The 26906-nt window shown below is 40.9% G+C and overlaps 3 protein-coding genes across 11 annotated transcripts; 1 reads left to right on the forward strand and 2 right to left on the reverse strand.

Annotated features, from left to right (window-relative positions):
* Positions 1-20: 20 nt before the first annotated feature.
* Positions 21-1748, reverse strand: LOC120558718. Of its 3 annotated transcripts, XM_039799887.1 has the most exons (7): positions 1626-1748; positions 1414-1496; positions 1167-1303; positions 941-1068; positions 749-808; positions 417-606; positions 21-244 (listed from the first exon to the last, which is right to left on the reverse strand). In XM_039799887.1, the coding sequence occupies exons 2-7, from the start codon at positions 1421-1423 to the stop codon at positions 134-136; spliced, it is 636 nt and encodes a 211-aa protein (XP_039655821.1). In that variant the 5' UTR covers positions 1424-1496; positions 1626-1748; the 3' UTR covers positions 21-133. The 3 variants fall into 3 exon arrangements, with proteins under 3 accessions (XP_039655821.1, XP_039655822.1, XP_039655820.1); XM_039799888.1 differs by having other exon boundaries at positions 1167-1241; positions 1414-1748; XM_039799886.1 differs by having other exon boundaries at positions 1414-1748.
* Positions 1749-1870: 122 nt separating this feature from the next.
* On the reverse strand, positions 1871-5366 carry mbd4 (methyl-CpG binding domain protein 4). Of its 4 annotated transcripts, none has more exons than XM_039799882.1 (8): positions 5235-5365; positions 4805-5118; positions 4064-4698; positions 3006-3071; positions 2758-2892; positions 2509-2658; positions 2244-2347; positions 1871-2150 (listed from the first exon to the last, which is right to left on the reverse strand). In XM_039799882.1, exons 2-8 carry the CDS (start codon positions 4948-4950, stop codon positions 2076-2078), a joined length of 1311 nt encoding a protein of 436 aa, XP_039655816.1. In that variant the 5' UTR covers positions 4951-5118; positions 5235-5365; the 3' UTR covers positions 1871-2075. The 4 variants fall into 4 exon arrangements, with proteins under 4 accessions (XP_039655816.1, XP_039655814.1, XP_039655813.1 ...); XM_039799880.1 differs by having other exon boundaries at positions 3998-4698; XM_039799879.1 differs by having other exon boundaries at positions 3986-4698.
* Positions 5367-5379: 13 nt separating this feature from the next.
* Positions 5380-26431, forward strand: ift122 (intraflagellar transport 122 homolog (Chlamydomonas)). Of its 4 annotated transcripts, none has more exons than XM_039799873.1 (30): positions 5380-5516; positions 6409-6475; positions 6569-6653; positions 6740-6818; positions 7239-7315; positions 7450-7516; positions 7604-7750; positions 7985-8119; positions 8617-8692; positions 10122-10313; positions 10721-10859; positions 11270-11472; positions 12645-12782; positions 12999-13163; positions 13373-13570; positions 13871-14011; positions 14333-14386; positions 15055-15216; positions 16365-16531; positions 17927-18098; positions 19457-19559; positions 21767-21907; positions 22011-22111; positions 23240-23340; positions 24526-24691; positions 24831-24948; positions 25037-25165; positions 25783-25859; positions 25993-26157; positions 26280-26431. In XM_039799873.1, exons 1-30 carry the CDS (start codon positions 5473-5475, stop codon positions 26364-26366), a joined length of 3696 nt encoding a protein of 1231 aa, XP_039655807.1. In that variant the 5' UTR covers positions 5380-5472; the 3' UTR covers positions 26367-26431. The 4 variants fall into 4 exon arrangements, with proteins under 4 accessions (XP_039655807.1, XP_039655808.1, XP_039655809.1 ...); XM_039799874.1 differs by having other exon boundaries at positions 22014-22111; XM_039799875.1 differs by lacking the exon at positions 7985-8119.
* The last annotated feature ends 475 nt before the right edge of the window (positions 26432-26906 follow it).

Consider the following 26906-nt stretch of genomic DNA (forward strand, 5'->3'; position numbering starts at 1 on the left):
TTAATTTTATTTTGTCTTCCTCTGCTCTTTACATTACATTATATATGTTGCATCCCATTTTCATCTGACATTTAGGCATGCCCAAGTGCTACAGTGAGGCCTGAGTTTGAAGTTTAGATTCTTGAGGTTCCATCTATTTCAGTGTTCCACTCCAGTTAATGGGGTTGAGACACAGCAGCTTTCTCTCCTTTAGGGTCTCCTGGGAACGTGTTAGTGCTCTGTCCCTCCAGCTCTGCTCCATTAGCTATACACACACACACAGCAGAGACGGACGAGAGAAAAACCTCAAACACTCCCTACAGTACATTGTTGTAACATGAGAGCATCAGGCATGTTGAAGCATTATCAGGATACTTGTGAGGGACATAAACACGAAGGCATTAGCAGTTGATACATAATGTATGTGTAGGACTTACCCTCTTGTTCTCATCTCTGTAAGCTGTCATTGCTTTGCTGTGCTGGATCCTTAGGTCTCTTTCACTGGACAGGGCGAGGCGGTCCACTTCTCTTAGATACTCTGCTTCCTTCACTTTACTGGCCAGCTGCAGTTTCAGAGCTGCACATTTCTCCTCCATCTGCTTCTTTAACTGCTCTCGCAACTCCTTCCTACAGGAAAGAGAACATATTTTCTTCGTCACCAATGAATGTTAAGAATATATGCAGTATGTGTTGTAATGCAATCCCCATTTAGGAGGATAAAAGAAAAAGACTAGACCAGTATTGGAAGTGAAAGTGTTTATTATTTTACCTGTACTCTTCTCTCTCACTGCTGGTTCCATAAAAAGGTTTTCGCCACACTTGATGATACCTGACATATCAACCAACTACAAGTCAGTGACTTTGAACTCAGCTCTACAAAGCAAATATGGCAATGGCATCAGACAGTAATTGTCATTAGAAAAAAATGAGTTACAATGAGGTATTGGTTAGATGCTCCTACCTGTGGTGCTCTCTCCTCTGCATAATCAGTGTCCTCTGGTGGTTGTGGTGGTGAACAGCTGGCGTCTCCAGACTGACAGTGCGTTTATAGACCAAAGGTGGATGTAAAGGGTTCAGTCTTGGAATACTCTAGAGAGCAGATTTACATTTATAGAAGTATTTTTTTGTTTATGTCAAAGCAAACACCATCTTCCTATGAGACAGCCAGTCAATGAATCTGTGCTCACCTGACTGCTTGTCCACAGCCGGGCAGAGTCTGAGATGCTGGGAAACATCATCGGAGTGACCACCAGGCTGCGACTCTGTCGGACAGGAAGTGTATCGTGAGGAATACACACTGGTGTGGAAGCTATAGAGATGGCTGCTGTGGTAATGAAGATTGAGATGAACAGAATCACAGCACATGTTTAACATGTCTACTAGAAACACTAAAATAGACAACAAATGGAGAAAAAAAAAACGCCGTTTTCTTACGTAGTCTCATTTTGTAGTTCAGGTTGTTTCTTCTGTTCGCCCACCAGAGTAGTCTTTTTGGAATCAAGCTTAAGTGTCAATGCCTGCACAAATGAATTATCTCTTTAAAGTAGCATTTCTGATTTCTAGTAAATAATAACACAACTCCAAATGTACAGTAAATATAGCAAATTACTGTACTGGCACTAGTTAGAGATTAAACTGTGACATGCCTGTGCGTTCACTGAGAGTTTTGCGTTGGCAACAGTTGCCTTGGGAATCAGGTTACCCCCCCATGCACCAAAAAGAAAGCTGCTACGTGGAGTGAGAGGTCATGCATCAGTGTGCTCAAAAAGAAAGATTATTAGCCTGTGACAATGGACTAACCAGATACAGTCAGAAGATCACATCTACGTATAAAGACATGGAACAAGACGAGTCAGAAGTCTCGCTGAATAATGCACGCATGAATCATTCCAACTTTTAAACCAAACATTTTATTACACATTAAGTAAAAAAAATTTAAAAAGGAAGAAGTAATATAACTGCATAATTTGAAAGGTATCCAGGTTTAACATTGCGTGTACATCATAATACTGATATTGTTATGTGTATTGTTTATGTGATCATTTTCTTGTCTGCACCACATCAAATCTTCCTTGCAGTTCCTCATATTACGTGTTTCAGATTCCAAATGTTTCATGGTTCTCCCACAGCCAGGCGTGGTATTTGTTTAACATGTGATCTTCAGGTTTCACCTTTGACATAAAAAATAGCAATAAAACATCAGATTTGGCATTAATGAACATTACAAAACTAATGTAATCCAAAATAGTTGGGATAAGACTCACATCTCTCCACTCGCCCACACAGAAGATCCTATAGGAGTCGTTGCCGTACTTCCCAATACCATGCAACTCGATGGGGTAACGCCACTGTTTAGTTAGATATTCATCTACACGGGAGAAAAGGGATTGAGAATTTCTTCTGGCAACTGATGTTGCTTCAAATTTTTGGACTAAAAAACACATCTACAGTGACATCCAATAGTACTGTAATTAATGTTCATTGAAGTGCATAATGTAATCCCTCACAATAAAGGACAAGCACATTCACCTGAGAATCGAGTGAGTGTTTTGGCTCTAAGCTCATACAGGCCTAGTGGCTTCATAAGTTCAGATAGGGGCTTCCAGTCGGCCTCGCGGGTCACCTCTGCAGACGGGTAACGTTCAAAGAACTGCCACAGTACTGGTATGGCCATCTTGCCTGGAGAATAGTAAGACAAAAAATACAAATGCTAGACTTGAGTACTGGTTGATACAATGTTGTTGCAATGCAACGCAAAGTGTGTATGTTGTATCTTACCACTGGTCTTATTCAGAAAAATGGTGGCCACCAGGAGCTTCCAAGGGTCGTGGAAAAGGGTTTCCTGTACGAGGTTGTAGGGTGAGCGAGGGGGTGTCCACTTCTTGAAGGCCTTCCTTCTGGGTGGGCTAAGGCCTGTTTACAGACAGTGTACACGTCTCCTTAAATATTGAGTGTATATCGTATATCTCACATATTCACAAGCTTTCTCTTTGCTTCTTGTGTTAAATTAACCATTTTAACATTACCATCTCTGTTTGGTTTCCTGCTGAAATAAGGGCTTGTTTTTCGCTTGTCTTCCACACTCTTGGACTCTAGGTAGACAGGGAATATGTATGCATAAAAACAGAACACATTTCTTATGACACATAATGTCAGAAATCCCCATGATCACACCTGAGGCAGGGTGCAGTTAGTTCACCTTAATGAGAGCCTATATACTGCCTTGCACACTTTGTTCTTTACGTTTGACCTCAGACATGTTGTGTGTGTCCTGTAAGTGAATTACCTTATTTATTATTTGATTTACTTTTATCATTGCACACAATTTCTGTTGAGATGTTTGATATTATGTTAATAATTTTGTTTGTTGCAGAGCTTAAACAAAAACCCACACACACACACACACACACACACACACACACACACACACACGTGCATGAACCTGAACACCCTACAAAAATAAAGTAGAAATGAATGTAGGTAGGCACAGTTGGTGACTATAATACTGGTGGGAATTCAAATGGAAAGTAATGACAATATACTTCCAGACACTGCAAATAAATAATCATTTGTGCATTTTTTGGTCATGTCTGAAGTTTAGTAACAATTGGAAGTACGTGTTTGATGCCCTTAAAGAAGTATTCTACTTGTTACAAATCATATGAGTGGCCACCATCAAGTGTATTACTTGAAACCTGATCCTGCCTCAAAGAATGAACTCTGAAATGGAACAAATCACATAAATTCTGTAATAATTGAGATTACTTGTTCCCTCCCTCTTCATTGAACATATCTCCATTCCCCTTGTTTCCTTTCCTTTTTGTTTTAGGTTCTTTGTGTTACATAATGTATTTATTTTTCATTTATTTTGTATGTATCCATAACTGGAAGAAATATGAAGAAGAAATGTGAAGGCAGTTGGAAACTGGATAAAGAAAAAAATTGAACTTGTAGTGATTGTACTGCACTGTACAAGATGCTGAAATTAGATCCAGAGAAAACTAACTTGAACTGCTACTTTTATAAGCTGTCAGACAGCGTAGATCATCATTCTGGGAATCTCTCACTGGTGTGCAGCCCCCACCAGTGATGTCAGGTAACAACACCTCGCCTTCCTCATCCCGGTGACTTTCAGCGACGGCCTCCAGTTCAGAATTAGACTTGTTGTCACCTTTGCTGTGAATCTGTATCTCATCTCCGCCTCGTTCATCCTCACCCTCGTTCTCGCTCTCACTCTCAGTGGCAGGCTCAACATTCAGAGTCGGGACAGAAGGCTGCGAGTCTGCCTCTTCGTCCTTGTGAACAATGAGAGTGTTTTGTTGGTTACTGGAAGGAGCCAGTCGGAGTAGCTTCTCTCTCAGACTCTGAGGGCTCTTCTGCAGTTTGACATCATCCTCTGTGGATGTAGGTGCAGCTTGTATGCAACACTTCACAGTTGCACTCTTTACTTTTCTGTCTTTAGTTTCACTTCTGAGGGAGGAAGGGGCTCTTTTAGATTTATTTGGAGGTGTTGCATCTTCTGTTGTCATCTGCTGTCCATCTGCATGTCTTTTCTTTCTTCTCCTCTGTTTTACTTGGGAGGGGAGTAATTGTGAAGTGGTGACAACATTGTCCTTGGATGTGGTGAAATCAAAGAGGTTTATGTCTAAGTTCCCTTCTCCATCTTTTAGGAGGAAAGCATGCAGGGATGCTCTTGAGCGGAACTTCTGCCCTTGGGGACTTGCACAACAGAGAGAAAAATCCATTAGACACTTATGCGCAAAGCACTTAGTCATGGTTCAAGGTATGATTATAGAGACAGGGTTACAAGAAAAGAATGAGTCACCTTGTAATGTAGATGTCCATTTTGCCTGCTGTCTTCCCTTCTTTCCGCTGCCTAACCTCTCTGATCCAGCCAAGGGGCAATGTGGAGGTGTGGCATGAGTCACCCATGTCCTTGTAACTTTGGTGGCTATCACAGCTAGTGTGCATTTTGACAGGTGTGTTGTTGTTGTTGTTGTTGTTGTTGTTGAACCCGGTTGAGAGAGTGGTAGGTTCGTGGTGGAGTCACTGTTGAAGCTCACTCACTGCCTTCAGCTCAATGTCCAGCTGCGGACGTTTTACAACCAACATCTGCAGCCATTCCTGAATCGTCTTTACCTAAAATGTATATCATTAACAAAACATGGATGACATCTTCACATACTACAATGTAACGTATCATGGATCTACAGCAGATGCTGACATGATAAACAGCAATACAATTGTTAACTAACCTCTAACTCTTTCTTTTTGTTACAGGAGCTCATGGGTGCTCGTGTTGTCTTGCAGGATATTTTCTGATGTCAACATAGGAGGCTCGCCGCCTCCTGCATGCAGGAAGTAGCGAGCAGATCGGAGTCTGCGCAGTGAGAACGAATTATGAAAACGGAGCTTCGTATGAAAAACCGACCGAACAAGCGACAAGAACCTGTTGATACAAACATCCCTCCCGTTTGCTATTAAAAGGTGGAAATGAGAGCCGTTCTAGCATGGAAAGAAACCATTCGGGATCAATGGTGAGGGTCTCGATGTTTGTGTTTACGCTGTCAACCTGGGTCCAATGCTGGGATGTAACGCTAGGTGGTTAGCAACGACGGTTGCTATGTAAACTAGTGTTAGCCAGCTGGCTAGCATTAGCATTAGCCCGCAGCAATTCGGTTATCATAAAGCTGGTTAATGATTATTGTATCTTAGTTTACATGCAACATATTTGTTCTATCAATGGTTTAGCATGTCATCGTTATTGTATAGCACGAGATAAGGTTAGGTCGAAGCTAAAGTTAGTTCTCGTTAACGGTTAGACCAAGTTAACGTTAAGTCTTGTTTGCTGTTCATAAGGTTATCTTATATGAAATTGTAACGTACGTTACAATTTCATATAAGATAACCTTATGAAGCATATAGGTTACCTCGCTGTACACAAGATAACAGATTACTAAATTTACAACCAACTTTATTTGCTTTATTAGTGCTTTATAGTTTATTTTCAGCTTTTTTTTCAGCAGTTTGACTGAAAGCCCCGGGGGGGAAACAAGTGGACCTTGTGATAAGATTTTTTGTCATAGGCTACTGCTATTTGCAATGTAAACAATTAGCCTTCAAACTCAAAAAAACATACAGTAGTGGAAAAACTGCCCTTCTCTATTTCCACAACCTCAACCTCTTCATATTTCTTAGTTTGTCCGATCACAGTCCAAAATCCAGAGATACATCCAAAGATATTGAGCTTATTATTAAAGAAACCGAGCAAAGCAGCAAATCCTCACATTTGAAAAGCTAGAATTTTTGCCGTGTTTACTTAATATATATTACTTTAACCATGAGTTAATCATCAGAATAGTTGTTGATTGACGAATAAATCAATTTAAAAAACGTTTCAGAAGACAAATCCATGATTCTCTTTTGCAGTGTTTATGATCTTGCCTTCAAGCCAGATGGCACCCAACTCATCATTGCTGCAGGGCTTCGTGTCCTGGTGAGACTTTCCTGTTTTCTTTGGCCAAGGCACTATATCTAAAGAACATACATGCACTATTATTACATGTAATGTATTGCTTTTTTCTTGCAGGTTTATGACGTAGCAGATGGAGCTATTATCCAGCCTTTAAAAGGACACAAAGACATAGTGTACTGTGTGGCCTATGCTAAAGATGGTACTCCACTGGCTTTTCATTTGTACACTACATTTTCCTTTATCAGTCATTATTGTTATCCTACTAACCAATGCATTCTTCTGTAGGTAAAAGGTTTGCCTCAGGCTCAGCAGATAAAAGCATCATCATCTGGACGTCTAAACTGGAGGGTATTTTAAAATATACGTAAGTGTCACATTTACTCATTGCTGTAGAGCAGGGGTCACCAACGCGGTGCCCGCAGGCACCATGTACCCCCAAGGACCACATGAGTAGCCCTCAGGCCTGTTCTAAAAATGAAAATTGAATATTGATATTATGTTTCCCACCTTGTTAAGTCATTGTTTAATAATTATTGTGAGAAATCATTAACGTGATCAGTGTCTTCACATAGATGAGTATCATTAATCATTAATAATCATATATAACTAAAGGCAAACTGAGCACATTTGTTATTTCAGAAGAGTGTATCAAACTGGTAGCCCTTCGTATGACTCAATACCCATGAAGTAGCTCTCAGTTTAGAAAAGGTTGGTGACCCCTGCTGTAGAGTAATTCATCCTCTGCAGTGTGTTACTCTTTTTCTTTTGATGTGTTTATTTGTAGTCACAATGACTCTATCCAGTGTGTTGCCTACAACCCTGTCACACATCAACTTGCCTCATGCTCTACTGGGGATTTTGGTGAGTGCACCGTGAGTTTGAGTCTATTCTGGACTTTAAAATCTTGTGCATAATATACTATCACACCTGTAAATAGAGAACTTGCCCACATGGAGCAATGGACATCTGAGTACCTTTTTTAAAAAATGTTTTAGGTCTGTGGTCCCCGGAGCAAAAATCTGTGAACAAACATAAAGTGAGCAGCAAAATAACATGTTGTGGGTAAGTAAAGGTTGTCGTTATAACTGTCTGCAACATTGGTATACTTTAATGTAAACATTAATGTTAAAGGCTTTCATTTGATTGAAGGTGGACGAACGATGGCCAGTACCTTGCCCTCGGTATGATGAATGGAGTGGTGAGCATTCGGAACAAAAACGGAGAGGAAAAGGTCAAGATAGAACGTCCAGGAGGCTCCTCTTCTCCTATCTGGTCTATAGCCTGGAACCCCTCTAAGTTAGTCTTACTTAATTATTGCAGCATACGATTTTAGAAATTTGGCATTGGTATTGTCAATACCATGCCATTTTTAAAAAGTAAAAAATAGTGGTAATAGTGGCAATTTATTAAATGTAATACCTCACACTGCCACACACACTTATACACTGTCCATCCATGTTGCTAGTTTCAAATAATGATGTGCTATTGAGAGTACATTGCATTTTAAGTGAATAGCTTGTGTGGGGCCAGCAGGTGGCAGTGGTCAACCAGGGAGTATTGGAAGGGAGAGGATTATGCCTTGGAGCAGCTGTCCATGTTCTTTGATGCCCCCTACAGCCAAAGCCAGGAGTGCAGATGTAGCCATTACAGAGGACAAACGAACAGGTTCATTGAGAGAAAAGGGCACTCAGGAAGATAAAACGTTAAAGTTAAGAGGGCAGTGATGACAGACAATGACAAGATGCACCAGATATATTATTATTGGGTTGCTTTATGGAATAAGATTTTGTCATCACAGGGAGGTCAGAGCTTGAGGTCAGCCAGGGAATAGTGTCTCTTGAGCTGCAAGGGATTCCGTTTCTTGCTCATGGATGCTCAGCACACAGGCTTACATGAATATATACCAAGGCTTACTGTATACAACCATAATGAAGATACAAATACATTGTCCTGACATGCAATTCAAATATTTAAGGATAAAAACATAGTAAAGCTAAAAGTTTTCAATTGTTAAGGGAAAGGGCTTGACCATGCGTCCCCTAGATGAAGGGTGCCCTCTCTGCTTTTATTAAGTCATCACTTCCTAAACACGAAAGTTCTGTCAGTACAGTATGTTGACAGGAGTACTTATGCCAAAAGTCATTTTTGTTGTATTTTCACAGGGATGAGCACAATGATATTCTGGCTGTGGCAGACTGGGGTCAGAAGCTGTCCTTCTATCAGCTCAGTGGAAAGCAGGTGAATACCACAGGTTTATGTAAAAAGAAAAATCCTGAATCCTAAATTACCATATAGTATGCCTAAGTATAGTCTATATCCATGACGTTCCACTTCTTGGATTGCTCCGGTGTCGCCAGAAATTCCGCTGGATGTCCCTCTTTTCGACCGGATGTCCGGTACCTTCTGCTTTTCTTTGTGTTGGAATTTTAAACTCCGGTGGATTTATGAGGACAAGGGTTAACTGCTCCTCAGATCTCTGCAGGGTAAATCCAGACAGCTAGCTAGACTATCTGTCCAATCTGAGTTTTCTGTTGCACGACTAAAACAACTTTTGAAAGTACACATGTTCCACCAAAACAAGTTCCTTCCCGAGGCTATTTTGCAGCTGCACCGTGGCTCCGTCCAGCGCGTTGACAATTGTGATTGGTTTAAAGAAATGCCAATAAACCAGAGCACATTTTTCTCCCATCCCGGAATGCTGTGTGGACTAGCCAGACCCTCTTTTGCAGCGCTGTGGAGGAAGGTCTGGCAAAGTGAGACTAACCTAAGTACAACCAACATGGAGACTTGGCAATGTACATATACATACAGATATACTGAGTCTTACTCATGCAACACGTTCTAATAAAATAATTATTTCCCCTTTGCCACTTCAAACTGTTTAAAAGGACATCTAGATGACTAAATATAGGCAGTCTCATTACCTTGCATGGAAATGTTTTATTGCCACTTATTGTGGCAATAAAACCTTTTCTGATTCTGATTCTGAAATACCAGAAGACTGATGGCATTTTGAAACACAATCAGCTCACTGTATGTGCTATCACTTGCTATAGCAATAGGAAATGACAATACTTTCTGTTTATCTGTCCAAAATATATGGTATTAAAAACACTTTCCTGTTGTAATTAGACTGTCAGGCTCTATTGAAACCATAACAGTACATTGGAAGTGATCCTGCTATGCTTTAATGGCCCCCTAACTGTCCTGCCTTCCTCTTAAATTCCCTGTTGGCAGTACCGTAATTATAGACAAATATGCACTGTTCATTACTCTGCCGTTATGCCTTTGGCTCATAAATTGTCATTGGCCTATTTATCTATTTAAGTGAACATTCTGTTTTGATTACAACATCAGGAATTGTTCGCAATGAAAGAAAATAAGTTGGATTGTCAGCCAGCTTTTTTCCAGAGTGAGGAGAAACAGATGCACAGAGTTGGGGGACTGTTTTGATGTTGTGCAAATGGACTTTGAACATTAATACAATAGAGTAGGGGAACACTTTTTTGTCTATCTTTTCATCAAACACCAAAGGGATGGTTGAATGTACTGTGAACTTTGATGTGTGTCCACCCAGACAGTTGGATGTGTTGGCCCAGGCCCCTAGGCAATACATATGAGATATACTTCTTGGTTTAATGTCCACTTCTCCCTTTGTCTCTTTCAGATTGGAAAAGACAGGACTCTGACCTATGACCCTTGTTGCGTCAGCTTCTTCTCCAAGGGCGAGTATATAGTCATGGGGGGCTCTGATAAACAGGCTTCCCTCTACACTAAAGACGGTGTGCGGCTAGGAACCATTGGAGAGCAGAATGCCTGGGTGTGGACATGCCGGGTTAAGCCTGACTCCAACTTTGTGGTGGGTCCACAGCTTGTGAAGCCATATGTCTGAATAAGTTATCCCTACCCTTAAATATTAGTGTGTGTCAGAGTAAGAAAAGACATAGGAACATGTAATGCAAAACACTGATAAAGCTCAGACCTGATATTCAGGGTGCCAATCTGCATTTGACACTTTTTACTTGATCTGATTTAGCTACACAGTTACACCAGTCATTTTATATTAACAGTAACACCTTAGCAATTTTCCTTTCACTATATTTAACTGAAAGTGATGGGGCATTCAAGAATGAGTTGGTTGCTGGCAGATTGTCTCAGTTTTACTGTGTAGATAGATGCTTTAACAACAGGAACATTTCCCACTCTCACAGTCTTTTCTTAGAGGTGTTAATAGGATGTACTGCTACGTTGTTATCTCTTATCTAGGTGTTGGGCTGCCAGGATGGGACCATCGCCTGCTACCAACTTATCTTCAGTACAGTTCACGGCCTCTACAAGGATCGCTATGCTTATAGAGACAGCATGACTGATGTCATTGTCCAGCACCTCATCACTGAACAAAAAGGTGGACTTTTGCTTTGGCAACAGGATATTCATAATAGAGGACCTATTGTGATGACACTCCAAATAATAATGTATGTGTCTTGAAGCAGCACAGTTAAGTGCCATGATCAAGGATATAGAGGCAGTATTTTCTGAACTAAACTTTAAACGTTAACAATACCTTTAATAGGAATATATTGTAATTTTTCATATCCACTGTATCTGTCCTATTAACAGTCATCAAATTACTATTTTTGTTAAGGGTTTTTTAAATGGTGCATTTCTCATTTCAAACTTAATTTGTTTTTATAAATGAGAGGTTGTGACACTAAGACCTGAGAAAACTCATTCAACAGGATGCATTGGCTGAGATAATTAAATGTTCCTCACCTTCACGTGTCACACTCTCCCTTCATTTCCTTCTTTCCCTAGTGAGGATAAAGTGCCGTGAGCTGGTGAAGAAGATCGCCATCTACAGAAACCGTCTTGCTATCCAGCTGCCTGAGAAGATCCTCATTTATGAGCTTTATTCAGATGACTCCTCAGACATGCACTACCGGATCAAGGAGAAAATTTGCAGGAAGTTTGAATGCAACTTGCTGGTGGTCTGCTCCCAGCATATCATCCTGTGTCAGGTCAGAAGCGATATAGTTCAATAGTCATTGTGCAGTGTAATGCGCATAAAAACAAAAGCATCCAAAACATCAATTTACATTTGCTTACTTAAAATGTCTTGCTTGCTTCTTATAGAGCCTGTGTTTTGGGTCTTTCCTCACATTATGAGCCAAACCGTTTTCCTCCAGTTATGCTTCTCATAATATAGTAAATTCTACTAGTTTATTTTTTTTTTTTTTTTTTTTTTTTTTTTTTTTTTTTTTTTTTTTTTTTTTTTTTTTTTTTTTTTTTTTAAAAAAAAAAAAAAAACAAAAAAAACCAACAAAAAAAAAAAAAAAAAAAAAACAAAACAAAAAACCGCACCCCGCGGGGGGCTTTTTGTGGGGCAAAAATGAAAAACAAAAAAAAAAAACCAGATTACTATTTTTTTTACTAACTTGCAGTTACACTTTGGTTCTTTGTAAATTATTCTATTGCACACTTGAAAGATTACTCAAGAGGTTGTAGAGACATTTGAGCACTAACATGATGGACGCAGAATGAATCAGTGTTTAGCCATTCAATACTAGCCCAAACTGTAAAAATTATAATATCATGAAATTGCTGCTTTTCCAGATGTTTCTGCCTAGTATGCAAAAGGCTCCAGCTGTGCATGTGCTCTGCAGGCTCTGTCTCTCTCCCATTATTAACCCTCTTCAAACTGGATAAAGCAAGACAGTTGAAGGAAGGGGAAGGACCACAGTCTGTTGAACCAGTGGGTGTCTCTCGGGGTTCCTCTCTGCTTCTTGTCTCTAAGTGTTTGACAGAGGCTGGTAGGGAGGAGGAGCAGCCATAACACAGAGGTTATTTTCTTTTAAATCTGTCTGTGTGTGACAGAGGTGCTTCAGATCTCTCTCTAACAGGCATGCCTGTATTTCATGCCTCAGACAGCTTTTAGACCATATAAATAGGCTGTACTGGTATGAGCTGTGTATGTCTGTGTCTCTATAGCAATGCTTTCTGATGTCAAGCCACGCTTAAAGAACAATGTACTAAGATTTTTTACATTTACAAGTATGCTTGAATAAGGTAAAGGGTGTGATTAACACACTGAAATAATTAAAAACAATAATTTTTTTCATGCTGGAGCAGTCGGTGTTTCATGTGTTAAATGTAATAGTGGTCTCACCCTTCCCGCTCTGCTCTTGTGCAGGAGAAGAGACTCCAGTGCCTGTCCTTCACCAGTGTCAGGGAAAAAGAATGGGTGATGGAGTCTCTAATTCGCTACATCAAAGTGATTGGTGGTCCGCCAGGCAGAGAGGGCCTACTAGTAGGGTTAAAGAATGGAGCTGTGAGTATTTTGAGAAAATCATGCTCTTAAGCCAGTGGTCCAAGAATTTGCACATAAAAGAAACGCCTTTCTTCCTGAAGAAGATTTATTTTTATGTGGATGGGGCTGCAAGTGGAAACATTTATTCCTGTTAAGGGTTTACATTCATTACAGCTAGCGGTAGTTCTGATGCTCTATTCTAATCTCACTCTGCTTGTAATTGTTTTTATAATGTAGATCCTGAAGATATTTGTTGACAACCTGTTTCCCATCACGTTGCTGAAGCTGTCAACCTCGGTGCGCTGCCTGGACATGAGCGCCTCCCGCAATAAACTTGCTGTGGTGGATGAGCACAACACTCTCCTAGTCTATGACATCAACAGTAAAGAGCTGCTTTTTCAGGTCAGCAGGCAGTGGAGAGAGTTAAGGGAATGATAAATACATTCCAGAGGTGCAATGGGATGGAATAAAATAGACACATGTATGTGTAATTATTTGTATTAGGTACAGGTACATATCTTATATGTTATGCTGTTTTCCACAGTCACCTCTAGACCTTATTTCCCCGCTACCCTCCCTTACCTGCCTCCTCTCTTTTGCTCTCCCTGTAGGAGCCTAATGCTAACAGCGTGGCCTGGAACACCCAGTGTGAGGACATGCTGTGCTTTTCTGGCAATGGCTACCTTAACATCAAGGCTAGCAACTTCCCTGTACACCAGCAGAAGATGCAAGGCTTTATGGTTGGCTACAACGGCTCTAAGATCTTCTGTCTCCACGTCTATTCCATGTCGGCTGTGGAGGTGCCTCAGGTGTGTAGTATGTTGTGGGCCGATTGTAGTCTGGAGGCAATGACGGTGTTCCACATGGTCATAATGTAGAAATAAAAGCACACAATTGCCAATGGTTGGTTGGTGTTTGAATCTTAAATATCATGGTATTCATTTGTACAACAAAGACAAAAATTACTTACATTAATTGCTTTACTATGAGTTATTGAGACGAGTGTGGTGAAGATATAATTTTGTTTGTGGTCATCTTTTTATTCATTGATTAGTTTGCTATGTAAAGTTTGTAATGCTTTTTGCCGGTGGTGTTGTTGCTCTGTCCAGTCAGCGCCCATGTACCAGTACCTGGAGAAGAAGATGTTTAAGGAGGCCTACCAGATCGCCTGTCTAGGTGTGACGGACAGTGACTGGAGGGATTTAGCCACAGAGGCCCTGGAAGGACTTGACTTTGACACCGCCAAGAAGGCCAGTCACACACACACACACACACACACACACACACACACACACACACACACACACACACACACACACACACACACACACAAAATGTACAAAATAGCAGCAACTCCTCCAAATGTGGTGACAGTACCTTGCTTTTCCCTTAGTTTTACTTGTAGGATTCATGTCATGTATGGTACATTACCCAGGTAGCCAAATATAAATAATTGTTCACATTTACTTTTTTCAGGATTTTAAAGAAGCTGGTACTGCAAAAGAAAACACAAAACATCAGGTTCTGAGAGACCATCCTCTAAAATATATCTTGTCTTTTCCCAATTTCAGGCCTTCATTAGAATCAGAGACCTGCGCTACCTGGAGCTCATCAATAGCATTGAGGTAATACCTACTCTTAAAAAAGGGAAAGAAAATCCTTCAATATTGTGGAAAGCCAAGTTCACATTTTTGTTTGCTGATTTCTGCTCCAACCAGAGCTGACATCATTCAATTTAGACAAGGCTTTGGGGATACTGGGTCAATTACACTTATTATGGTCATCATACATCAATTGCAAGGCTGTGCCCTGAGCTACACTTAAAAAAATCTCGAACAAGGGAGGAAGCTGTGTCCTGAATTACCTCCTCTGGTCCAATATGCACAACATGCAAGCACATATACACACACAGAAAAGCACACACACATTCCTTGACAATATGCATGCACAGCAGAGGAAAGTCTTTTTTAAGTTGGCTAGTGCCGGAACAAAGTTTTAGCTGTTTTCACTCTTGAAAAGGGGAAATGTCCTTTTGAAAGTGTGCTTTTTTCCGATGATATGAAAGAAATGTTTACTGTATTCTATAAACATTGTATTTGTTCTATAGTTTCATTATGACTGATGTTGTAAGAGTTTAGTGTGGGTTCAGAGTGTGAGGTTGACTGCATCCAGCAAGCCAATAGTTGTTAGTGCCTTCTGTGTTTTTTGACTCATTGTGTGTGTGAACACACATGTTGTGTGTATATGCATTTATCTCTGCTCACATGCCATGTTTGTGTTGCCTGATTTGCAGGAGAGGAAGAAGCGGGGTGAGAACGACAATGAGCTGTTCCTGGCAGACGTCTATGCCTACCAGGGGAAATTCCACGAGGCAGCCAAGCTTTACAAACGTACCGGCCACGAATCCAGAGCCCTGAGCATGTACACTGACCTGCGCATGTTCGAGTATGCCAAGGTGATTAAATCATTGATTGGCAAAAATGCACATACGCATGTACAACATACTTTTGTATCAATATGGACAGAACAACCTGCAAAGCACTGCATGTTTTAGGGGTCTAGAACATATGCTTTTCCTCATCGTGTGCAGTTATGCCAAGTTGGGGCCCTGAACTGTGTTCAAATGGCCCCCCTTTACCGTCTGTCTTTCATCTCCTCATATATCACTGAAATCTCCACATATATCATCTGATCAGTACACACACACACCATGATCTTACAGACATATCCATGTACAACACAAGGGTAACTTACACACATAGTTAGAGTTTTAAATGGAGCACAAATTGAGAAAAATAAGGTGAGGGTCTGCTTTTACGTGAATACTTTGATGAGGGGGTCAGTTGGAGTTGAGACAAATTCATGCTTTATTATGTTTACATGTGGGGGGACACTTTGATCATCAGCGTTACATTCACATTGCTGGAGCAGATGACACAGCTATGACTCGTCCATGTATATTTGTGTGTGCGTATGTATCAGATTGTATGTTTGTTTGATGTGGCTGCTGTGTATTTATGTGGCTGTGTGGCCATCTGGTCCTACAGCTGTTTGTTTTAGGTAGGATGGACACCAGAGAGCTAGCCCCCTGCTGTTTGTGTGACTGTCTTTCTCCTGTCTCGGCCTTGACCCAAGTGATTCTGTCTGTCAGAAATGGACTTCTCTTGCTCTCCTCTCAGATTAACTGTGTTACATACATTCCTCGCTTCTCATCAGTGTTAATGGGGATTTCCCAGTTATCCATTGGTATGTTGGTAAGTTTGTAGTCTATATCCTTGACGTTCCACTTCCGGGATTGCTCCGTTGCCGCCGGAAAATCCGCCGTATTTCACAACTTTTAAATATACACATGTTCCACCAAAACAAGTTCCTTCCGTGCCTATTTTGCAGCGGCACCGCTGCTTTTCACCGGTGCTTAGCACCACCCAAGACGATTGTGATTGGTTTAAAGAAATGCCAATAAACCAGAGCACGTTTTCCTCCCATCCCCGAATGCTATGTGGCGTAACCAGACTCTCCTTCAGCGCGCTTTGGAGGAGGGTCTGGCAAAGCGAGACTAGTAAGTTTGTAACTATTTGAAAAGACTGTGTGTCTTTCTTGCAGGAGTTTATTGGAGCAACAGACCCTAAGAACTCTCGGATCCTGATGACTAAGCAGGCGGACTGGGCTAAGAGCAGCAAGGAGCCCCGGGCAGCAGCGGAGATGTACCTGTCAGCAGGAGAACATCTCAAAGCCATAGACATTATAGGGGAACACGGCTGGGAAGACATGTAGGTGTCAGTTACTGTATGAAACATTGTAGATTAGTCCTCCACCATAAGATAGACTGTTTAACCTTTACTAAACCACCTTTTAGATTTGTGTGCATGATTTTTTTTACCAAATCAACAAAAATGTCATCCAAAATACTTTAGGCACATTTCTAGTCCATAACTAAACAAAAGAAAGTAATGTCAAGTTAATATGGTTAGAAATGTTCACAATCTCAGTCTAATGTCTGAAGTTTTACTGTCAGTGGTGGAATTCTCATTCTTTAACGGTCTACGTTTCTAGACATGAATTGAATACTCTAAAAAGAGGTATGGTGAATCTAGCTTGGGACAGGGATGGGACAAAATATAAAGAGCCACATTTAAACCCCTGAACCCAAAGGTTGAATCTGATACAGATACACACTTAGCCCACTAAGCCGTCCACATGCTTTAACCATTGCAGAGTCCTGATTGGATGTGTTTAAGTTTAAAGTTCCTCTCAACTAAAAATAGGTGTTGTTTATTGTTACTTGACTTGAATGATTGACCCTCAGTTACTTGCAGATTTTATAGGCTAGAATGCTGTTTTCACAATAATTTGCTGAAGGGAGAAACTTTCTCTGTGCTAACCTTAAATTTAAGTTTCATCACGAGTTTGGAAGCCAATCATGTATGCAACAAGTGTGTTGTGAAAACTTTAAGCCTCCGGTGCACACACACACACACACACACACACACACACACACACACACACACACACACACACACACACACACACACACACACACACACACACACACACACACACACACACACACTGAGAATGGACTTTTCAGTGATGTACTGTAGTAGACATCTTGTGTCCAGTAGTTAAAGTTTTGAAATGAAAAATAGTTGAGGTATTTTGTAATTAGGTCACTTGAGTAAATATCCAAAACATGCATCTCTCACTCAGAGTATCTGTTTTAAAAGGTATAGCTGATATGAGTGAAAGCCATGACAGCTAAGAAAGTACATAGGAAATTATTAGCTTTCTATTAGCTTTCACTCATACACGCGTAGTGGTAATGAGGGGTGTGAGTGTGTGTTGTTGAAAACCCGGCAAACTGATAAGCCAGTGGTCTGGTGGTCATATCAGAACTCCCCACTGACTCCATCTGACCTATTGTCTGCATGCTGTAAGTCTCCTGTGGTGCTACCAGTGGGTCAGCACTATAAACACTGCAGCTGTAACAGAGTCAGGGCTCTTTAACCTGAATCTGATTCAGCCAGTGACCCTGACTGGTTCATATTCTTTTTGGCGTCATGAGCATAATTTGATACAGCAGACCCCCATGTAAGGGTTTATCTGCACTCACCCTCTGTCTGTGTGTGTGTGTGTATGTGCTCTCATTCCTCTCTCCTCTCACCCAGGCTGATTGACATTGCTCGTAAGTTGGACAAGGCTGAACGCGAACCGCTGGCAAAGTGTGCGTTCTATTTCGAGAGGCTGAAGCACCATGGCTATGCTTCAGAGACTTATTCCAAGATGGGAGACCTGCAGGCTCTAGTGCAGCTGCATGTGGAAACTCGGCACTGGGAAGAGGTACGACACAATTATTCACACAGAAGGCACACCTGTTCTGCTTATCACAACTTTTATATATAGTTTCCTGAGACACATCACATAAATATAATGTGAACCACATGGGACTGTTCTAAATAAACTATTGTGGTACTCAGAAACCCATATCACAAAACACGTGATGTTCATGGCTTGTTCAATTTAAGCAGGGGTCTCACTAGAAGTGTATTGTATTTGTTAAAGTAACCACAGCTGAATACAAACAATAAGCATTTGCCGGATTTTTTAACAAACTTAAACCACACACACACACACACACACACACACACACACACACACACACACACACACACACACACACACACACACACACACACACACACACACACACACACACACACACCAGAGCTAATCATCCAGCTTTGGATTTCTCTGAATCCATGCCCACATGATGATTAGGGAGTGAGAAGCACAAAACACTACTGCACTGAAAGAGTATCAGCTTAAAGCTCTTTTCTGCTTCCAATCCAATTCCTCCATGATGCTGCTCAGACAAGAAGAACATTTTTAATCTTGAATCGAGTCTAGGGCGTTACTGAGATGCACATTGGTGATTTGCACGCTGAAACAGAAGAGCCAAAAACAGAACATCAAATCACATGGTTCTGCTGTAGTGTCTGAGGAAGTATTCCTGGATATTTATTTGATCCTCAGAGAGAAAAAAGAAGAGTAGAGAGAGGGAGGTTTGAGGAAGGGTTAAGAGAACGGTTAGGCTTTGTGTGCTTCACTGGGGGAGGTGGACACCAAGACGGGACAGAGCACATACTTTGTTACAGCATGGGCCATATGGATGCTATTCACTGCTCCCACTCTTTTCTACAACAAAGTATTTTTTTAAATGACTTTGGGCTCACAGGCCTGGGACACACACAGTCCCTAGCTCTCTTTAACTGTATTGTATGACTGGTGTGCGTTTCTTGGCTCAAGTTTTGCCACAGGACATTTTGATTAATCAGTCACTATAACAGGCAAATATGTGTCCACAGTGCACTTCAAAAGCTCATTATACCCTGTCATTCAAACAGCGTAAGAGCTGAAGTTGTAGTTCCAATTCAGTGTGAAATAGCTCATACACTTTTTTTGTTCTCAACTCATTAATAAAGCTGTATTGCGCAGCAATGTTTTGACTGGAAGTAATGTTTGTTTCTCTGAATAATGTGTGATAACTTGCATGTCCCTAATCAACTGCAGTTCAACCCTAATTAATCAGGGCAAAACTTTTCTCCATTACAATACGTGGAACTTATACATTCTCATGTCAACTTGTAACATGCACTGTATTTTATGTCTCTTCTTTGCACTCACCTGTCCATTCTCAGGCCTTCTCACTGGTGGAGAAACACCCCCAGTTCAAAAATCACGTCTTTGTGCCTTATGCCCAGTGGTTGGCAGAAAATGACCGCTTTGAGGAGGCACAAAAAGGTGAGTTTGCATCACCAACAGGGCTTTACTTTCACCTTATGTCAGGCTATTTGGGATGCTTCAGTGTATACACAGTGTATGTACAAAAGTTTTTTTTAAATGTATGTTTCCAGGATTATTTCACAGCCAATGTTTACATATGGAAGTTATAAAGCCTGGCCAGCTCTCGAAGCAGACATGTTTCATTACTTCCTTAAGATTCTCTGAATTCATTGTAAAACATGATCCTCTTTGCTGGAGCAGAGCAGAACAGAGCTGAGCTGCCTGTTAACTGAATGACATGCATGCATGCCTCTAATCACCAGTACTACAAGCGGCTCTGATGATGATTACCAACTGTAACCATAGTTATAATCAGCTCATAGATTTGTAATTATGATCTCAGCAGGCATATTTCCTCTTCTACATAATCTTCCTCTGCCTGCCATGGAACTCATGACTGAACAGAGCTTTCTTATGGTCATGCAGTATTGTGTTACTAGTGATTGTAATTGAATCTAGGATTCCAGCCTGTCTCCTGTCCGCTGCACTGGTACTTCTCAATAACAACTTGAAAAAAGTTAATACTAGGCTGAATTGGTTGGGAACATATTTTGAAGTGTGGCTCAGTTGTTCCTGAAATGGGGTTCTGAACCTCCAGGAGTCCATCAAGAGATTTGATTTGGTCTGCTGCGTTTTTCCTTATCACCTAACTGCTGTTTCTTATAACCAATGTCTTCAGTTTGAATATATCTTCTTATAGTTGTCATATTTCTCAATTTCATTCACTCAAATTCTTTATCATACTGCATATTGGCTCACTCTACAGTTTTCTAATTGATTGATCATGCTTTAAACTTTGATTGACTTGATTTCTGTTATACACAGAAAAATACATGTTATTGAGTTTACAATTATCCAAAGCATTACCTTGTTAATGTGTATTTACTATGAAGTTTCAGGTTGTATTAGTCAGTTGTGTTGTATTGTATTAGTTGGTTAACACAGGGTCAACGGTGCTATGAAACATATTCTACGAGACAGGGGTGAGCTCAGCAATAAATGCACTAGTTGCCGCAATAAGAGCACTAGCACTCATACAAAGATAAAAAAGATTAAATGGTAATAGGATGTAAGATAAGATGAAAGGACATAAATAAAATATAGCACTATATACATATATGAACATGAGGATTGTGTGTAAAAGTAAGTTTGTCAAACAGTATTCTAACACAAACGTGTATTGTTGGAGATTTGACCTGAAAATGTTGGGAACCACTGCTATACTCTGCATTTTGGTCAGCTTGTGTTTTGTGTTTCTGTAAGGGCAAAGGAGTGGGTGTCACTTCCTAACATTAACCAACAGCAGCTGAATGTGGTTTTTAACCGGTTAGGTAGACTGATAAATATTTGCCACTAATATATCCTGACCCCCACTGTGGTTGCAGGGGCAGGGTCACTGATGGAGCCGACTGCCTAAAGCTGCTGCTAATTACCCTCTGATAGGAACGTGAAGAATAGCGCTCACGTTTATAAGGGCTTTAATGTCAAAGTGCTATGGTGTTTCATATTCAGGAGCAACTTCCCTGTTTGGAAAAGACTTATGTTAGTAATTACATGTGAAAAATTTGGAAAACGTTCTTGTTTCCATTAAGTTCATATTTGTGTGTGTGTTGCTACACTTTTATGTATTTTTTTTTAGGTACAGTAAAAATCTCTAGGGTACAAGAATCCAATTGTGTCGAAAACACAGCTAATTCTGAGCGATTCTTCCCAGATGTGTGAGTGTCGATAGAATACATTAATAGAGTATACATCAGACATATTGTTTTTGTATTGTCAACCTAGACTTTCATAAACACACAATGATTGCGTTTGTACTTTTTATTATTAATATGATATAATCAACCCAAAGCCAGTTCCTGAAAGCTATGTTGTTCTTAACAGTGTCTGTTAGCTTTTTCCTTTTATAAATCTTTGCCAAACAGGACACGAGAGGCACCATTGCTGAAAAAAGTTGTCATAATACTTGCCTCAGGCTTGATTGTGAAATAATATCTGGGGAAGTGCAGTGCAAAACCACCACAATGACAACTTGGCACCAGATATGTCACACATAAAAATCAATAAAGGATGTCTTTAGATTGGCACTTGAAATCCAGTATTGCCTCAAGGACACATCATAACAATCCATAAATCACCACTTCTTTATTTCTTTCACTCCATAGCATTTCACAAGGCAGGGCGACAGAACGAAGCAGTTAAAGTCCTCGAGCAGCTTACCCAAAATGCAGTGGTGGAGAACAGGTTCAACGATGCAGGGTACTATTATTGGATGCTATCTATGCAGTGTCTGGACATTGCTAGAGGTGAGACCCATCGTCACTGCAATGGAAAGAAGCATTTATTTTTACTGGAAAGCCTAATTCATTTATTGTTTCCCACTAATCCTTTTGGTACGTTTGTCTGAAGCAGAAAGTGAAGACCAGAGAGATGAAATGCTAAAGAAGTTTGAGCGTTTTCAGCATCTTGCCGAGCTCTACCACGTCTATCGCTCCATTCAGCGCTACACGGTGAGAACGTGATACTTTGTCAACCCTAATCTTTTATAGCCAGACCAGACAAAAGTAGGAGGAGGCCTTAGAAATTAGGAGGCAGACATATGATTGGCTGTCAGATTGAAATCCCTGGAAACAGTTCCTGCTATGTGGTTAGGTTTCTTTTTGGGAACAAACACATTCATGTTCCTAATATAGTTTTTTTCAACATGAGGTATACTGACAGCCCACTGTGTTGCTGCCCTCTTTCTAATCAACTTCTGTACTCAAATTTCTCGAGACCGCTGTGGGTTTGACAAGGAGAAGGTCTGGCTCTGCAAGATTATGTCAGTCAAAAAAAAGACTTGGGGTTATGGACAAATTAAAATGTGCACAGAGTTTTCGGTAAAGTGAACAACAGTGAGTTGAGGGTGTTAATTTCAGGTGGAGAACACTGAAAGGGAATTTGATCACATTGAACTACTCAGTTACCAACGTTATTAAACTTTTGTGCAAATGTATTACTTAAAAGTTGACTAACAGAAAAGGATAATGATAAACACGCTACACATAACTGCTCATAGTGATAATGCCCTTTATGCAACAGTCAAAATGGTTCACTTCCTGTAACCTCTCTGATCCATATCACCATGGTAACTAGCTGCTTGATTGATCTTGATGACTACTGCATCAGTGGTCTTCACTAAGCCCCCAGCCCTAACCTACTTACAAACAAGCAATCTCTGGTTATGAGCACTAAAATGGGTGACCTGGCCTGTGTCAGTGTCCTCGTTTGTTTGTTTCAGCTTTCTGCTCAGCTTTGGTCACACCCCTGCAATAGAAAGGCTTCGCTGTGATCCAGACCAGAGCAGGAAACTATATCTCACCTTAACTCTCCGGGGGAGGCAATACAGATTTGAACTCATTAACTTTTGGGATAAAGTGCAGTTAGTGATTGCTTTAGCAAATTTGTCTTTACCTGTCACCCAAACAGTGAGTAGGGCACTGCGAGGTGGAATGAGGCACTGTATAGGGTTTTAGACTGGGCTAAAAGATGAAAAAATTAAGCAGGCAGTAGAGAGATGGAGCTTTTAATGAAAATGTAAACCACCCAAATTTGAGTAGAGACTTCTCTCATTTTTCAACCAATCTTTCTATCTGCAGGATGAGCCCTTCAGTTCCCATATGCCAGAGACGCTCTTCAACATCTGCAGGTTCCTTCTGAACAACCTCACCAAAGACATACCACCAGGCATTTCGAAAGTGTATCCTTCCATTTCAGAATGTAGTCCTAACATAGCGAAAGATATCGAGCAAATATTTTTTAGAAGAAAGTATTGTGGGGTTCTTCTTCTCTGGAAAAATCTCAAGAACAGACATGTCAATCTGAAATCAAGACTGGCAGAGAGACCGTGATGATAAAGTGGTGGAAAAGAGATAGAAGTAGAGAGAAAACAGAAAAGTTGGCACCGCTGCGGAAAATCATGCTGCTGCTGAGAGAGAGAAAAGGAGTGATGATGGGGAGGAGGAGAAGATGCCAGCAAAAGGCACATTCTCCGTTATCTAAACAAATGCTTTGATTAGTGAACTTGCATACGTATCCATACATACATTCATAAACACACTGACTAAACAATCTGCTTTAATTTGAAAAAATACACACACAAAGCCACCCACAGCCACACAGACATATCCATGTAGTCACACACAGTGGAGGCAGAGTATGAGGAAGGAAAGCCCAGCCTTTGAGGAGGAAATCAGGCTGAGCAGCTGGGATCCTCTGCGGCCAAACTGAGGTGTTCCAAAAACTTTGAACTTAGATTTATAGACGTAGCCGGAATGCGTTGGAAATGGTTTGAACAATTAAACACAATGTCACAGAAAAGCTGCACTAAACAAGTTTCACAATAGGAGGACGTGCATTTATCAACAGTCCCAGCCATGGAACAGAACTGGGTGTGTGGGTGGAGCTGGGGAGTAGCTGAGTGGAGAGGAAAGGAGAGGAGTGGTGTTAAATTTTAGGTGATGAAGGAGTGCCAGCATAGAGCTGTTGCAGCTGCAACTCATTGACCTGTCATTGCCACTCTCAGAGCTGCTCTCTTAACAATCCATCTCCATATAAATACAAATTAGCGACAATTTCCTCAACTCAAGACACAAAAAAACAGGCACGCATGCTTGTATAAGCACACACACAAGATCACAAACATACCTAAACAAGGTATTACTTTCAAGGCATTTAGCCAATGTTACTAACTCAGCATGGCTTTTGTTCTACTCATTAAGTAGTAAAAACTGAGGGACTATACAGTTATGTCTATTTATAAATGCACAAAAGTGTAAATGTTTCCACATAAAAAAATAACTCATTTTAAATAAGATTGTCTAGAAATCAACATCCATGTTCTAGCTTTATCTCTTACATTAGTATTCCTTAACCTTATTGTTAGTAACACCTTGTATGCGTTGGCCAAGCAGAGTCGACGACTGGGTGCATATAAGCTTGCCAGGTATTCCTACGAGAAACTCCAGGAGCTGCACATTCCCTCTCGCTTCCAGGAGTCCATAGAACTGGGCAGCCTCACCATTCGCTCCAAACCGTTTCACGACAGCGAGGTGCGTTAAAGAGTTGCCTGTACATGCTGGTATATTTAACCAGTTCTGAAATATTGCTCATAAATAATTATATATGAGCAGTTACCCCCGGTCTTGTGCTCTTAAGTGTGTGGGTTAAACTTCCATGTGTTCACTGCAGGACCTTATTGAAGGCATGATGTGCTACCGCTGCTCCACCAACAACCCCCTTCTGAACAACCAGGGGAGCGTGTGCATCAACTGCAGGCAGCCTTTCATCTACTCAGCCTCATCATATGGTCAGTGACACACAAACACATGGTGCGTAGTATTTGCCACAGAGGACAGCATTTGTGTTTCTAATGTAGCGTAACTCCTTGTGTGCAGAGGTGTTGCCTCTGGTGCAGTTCTACCTGGAGGAGGGCATCAGTGATGAAGACGCTGTGTCTCTAATTGACTTAGAAGTTCCTCACACAGATCAGAGGGATGCACGCTGGCAGGATATGGACAACGGTGGTATCCTTTGATCATCTACATCTATGTAACAGCATAACAAATATACACACACACACACACAGAGTAACAAATGATTCGCATGCTTTTTTGTTTGAATTATTAACTCCTCACTCTGCTGGTCCTGAGAGGCTGTATCCCTGCCCTGCACATCTCCTCGAAATTAAGCACGTGACTTCCCTCCGGCGTGTGACAGCTCTAAGAAGCTGTTTAGACTGCGTTGGCCTTGATTCTGGGCTGGTGGGTAAGCTGTCAGAGCTAAGTCATCTTAGCTCTTGAGCTTATAGGGTTAGCAAGGCTCTCCTGTATCATCTTAATGACACTAACCCTCCAAGAGCCATAGCCACAGCCCTAGTGCAGGGATTAACCTGCATTAGCCAGCAGACACTCAAGGGCACTGAGGTCTGCGCTGTTCTTCCAGAGCCACGACGTGACTGACAGGCATGACTGATCAGCATTTTGAACACTCTCACTTTTAGAATAGTCTCTGAAGGATACATTTATAAGGGTTTTTTCTTGTCTTGAAAAAAAATTACACATACAAATGCATAACAAATAAAATATGATGTTGAAATGTGTGCATTGCTTGAGCTATTTGTTCTTAATTAACACCAAATCAGAACTGCAGGCTTTGAGGATGGATGATGGTTTGGATGATCCAGAGGAAGACCCATTTACAGCCAAAATGAGCTTTGAGGTAAGAAAGGACAGATGATGGCGAGATGAGAGATGAGGCGATTAATATTCCGCCAACTGGGCAAACCAGCTGGACAGGGTAAAAGGACGGGCTCCATAATAGAATTTGGATGTGTTTATGTGTGTACAAACAGCAGGGGGGCTCAACCTTTGTCCCCGTCAAGGTGAGTCGCTCAGTGCTTCGCTCCATGAGCAGGAGGGACGTCCTGATCAAACGCTGGCCCAGGCCGCTCAAATGGGAATACTTCCGCTCCCTGCTGCCTGATGTGAGCATCACTATGTGCCCCACCTGCTTCAAGGTACAGCATTTATAAGACACACTATCTTGTTGCCCATCTTCTATAGAAAACATTTATTCTCAGATCTTCTCAGTTTTTTTTCTGGGCTGTTCTGATGTTCCTATCTTTGTGTTTCCTCGTAGATGTTTCACAGTGAGGATTATGAGCTCCTGGTGCTTCAGCACAACTGCTGTCCTTATTGCCGCAGACCCATCGATGAACCAAACTGATCTACTACAACTGCTACAACTAGAGCAGCTATTTAAAAAATAAATAAATTGTACCCTGAAGCCAATCTTTTTGTCCTTTTGGATTTTTATCCTGCAGTTGATTTTTGGACATTTCATCGGTATTCTTTTGCATTGTAATATAGTTGTAACTGTAATATACATAGACATCTGTTTATTGTGAAGATAACTTGAACGTGTTGCATGCTATTCCTTGAGCTCCCTCTCAAGAGCCTCTTTGTCATCCAAGGATAAGTGACTGAAGTAATACCTGTAGTGTCTGTGTGTTGTCATTATAGAGTGTAAGGAAAGTGCACCATCAGCCAATCAACTCGATTGGATTAGTAGGATCAGATTACCTTGATCTGGTACTGACTACATTATCACTTTAAAGGCAACATGGGTGTACAGTGTAAAAAAATATTGCTAAGAAAAACATTTATTTAAAAAACACTATTTTAACCTAATAGTGTAGAAGGCCAGATGCATTCCACAGACTTATATACTGAAGCTGTACTGTATGTTTTATAACAGTATTGGACA

Source organism: Perca fluviatilis, chromosome 5 (assembly GCF_010015445.1).
Source record: "Perca fluviatilis chromosome 5, GENO_Pfluv_1.0, whole genome shotgun sequence".
In the NCBI taxonomy this organism is placed as follows: domain Eukaryota; kingdom Metazoa; phylum Chordata; class Actinopteri; order Perciformes; family Percidae; genus Perca; species Perca fluviatilis.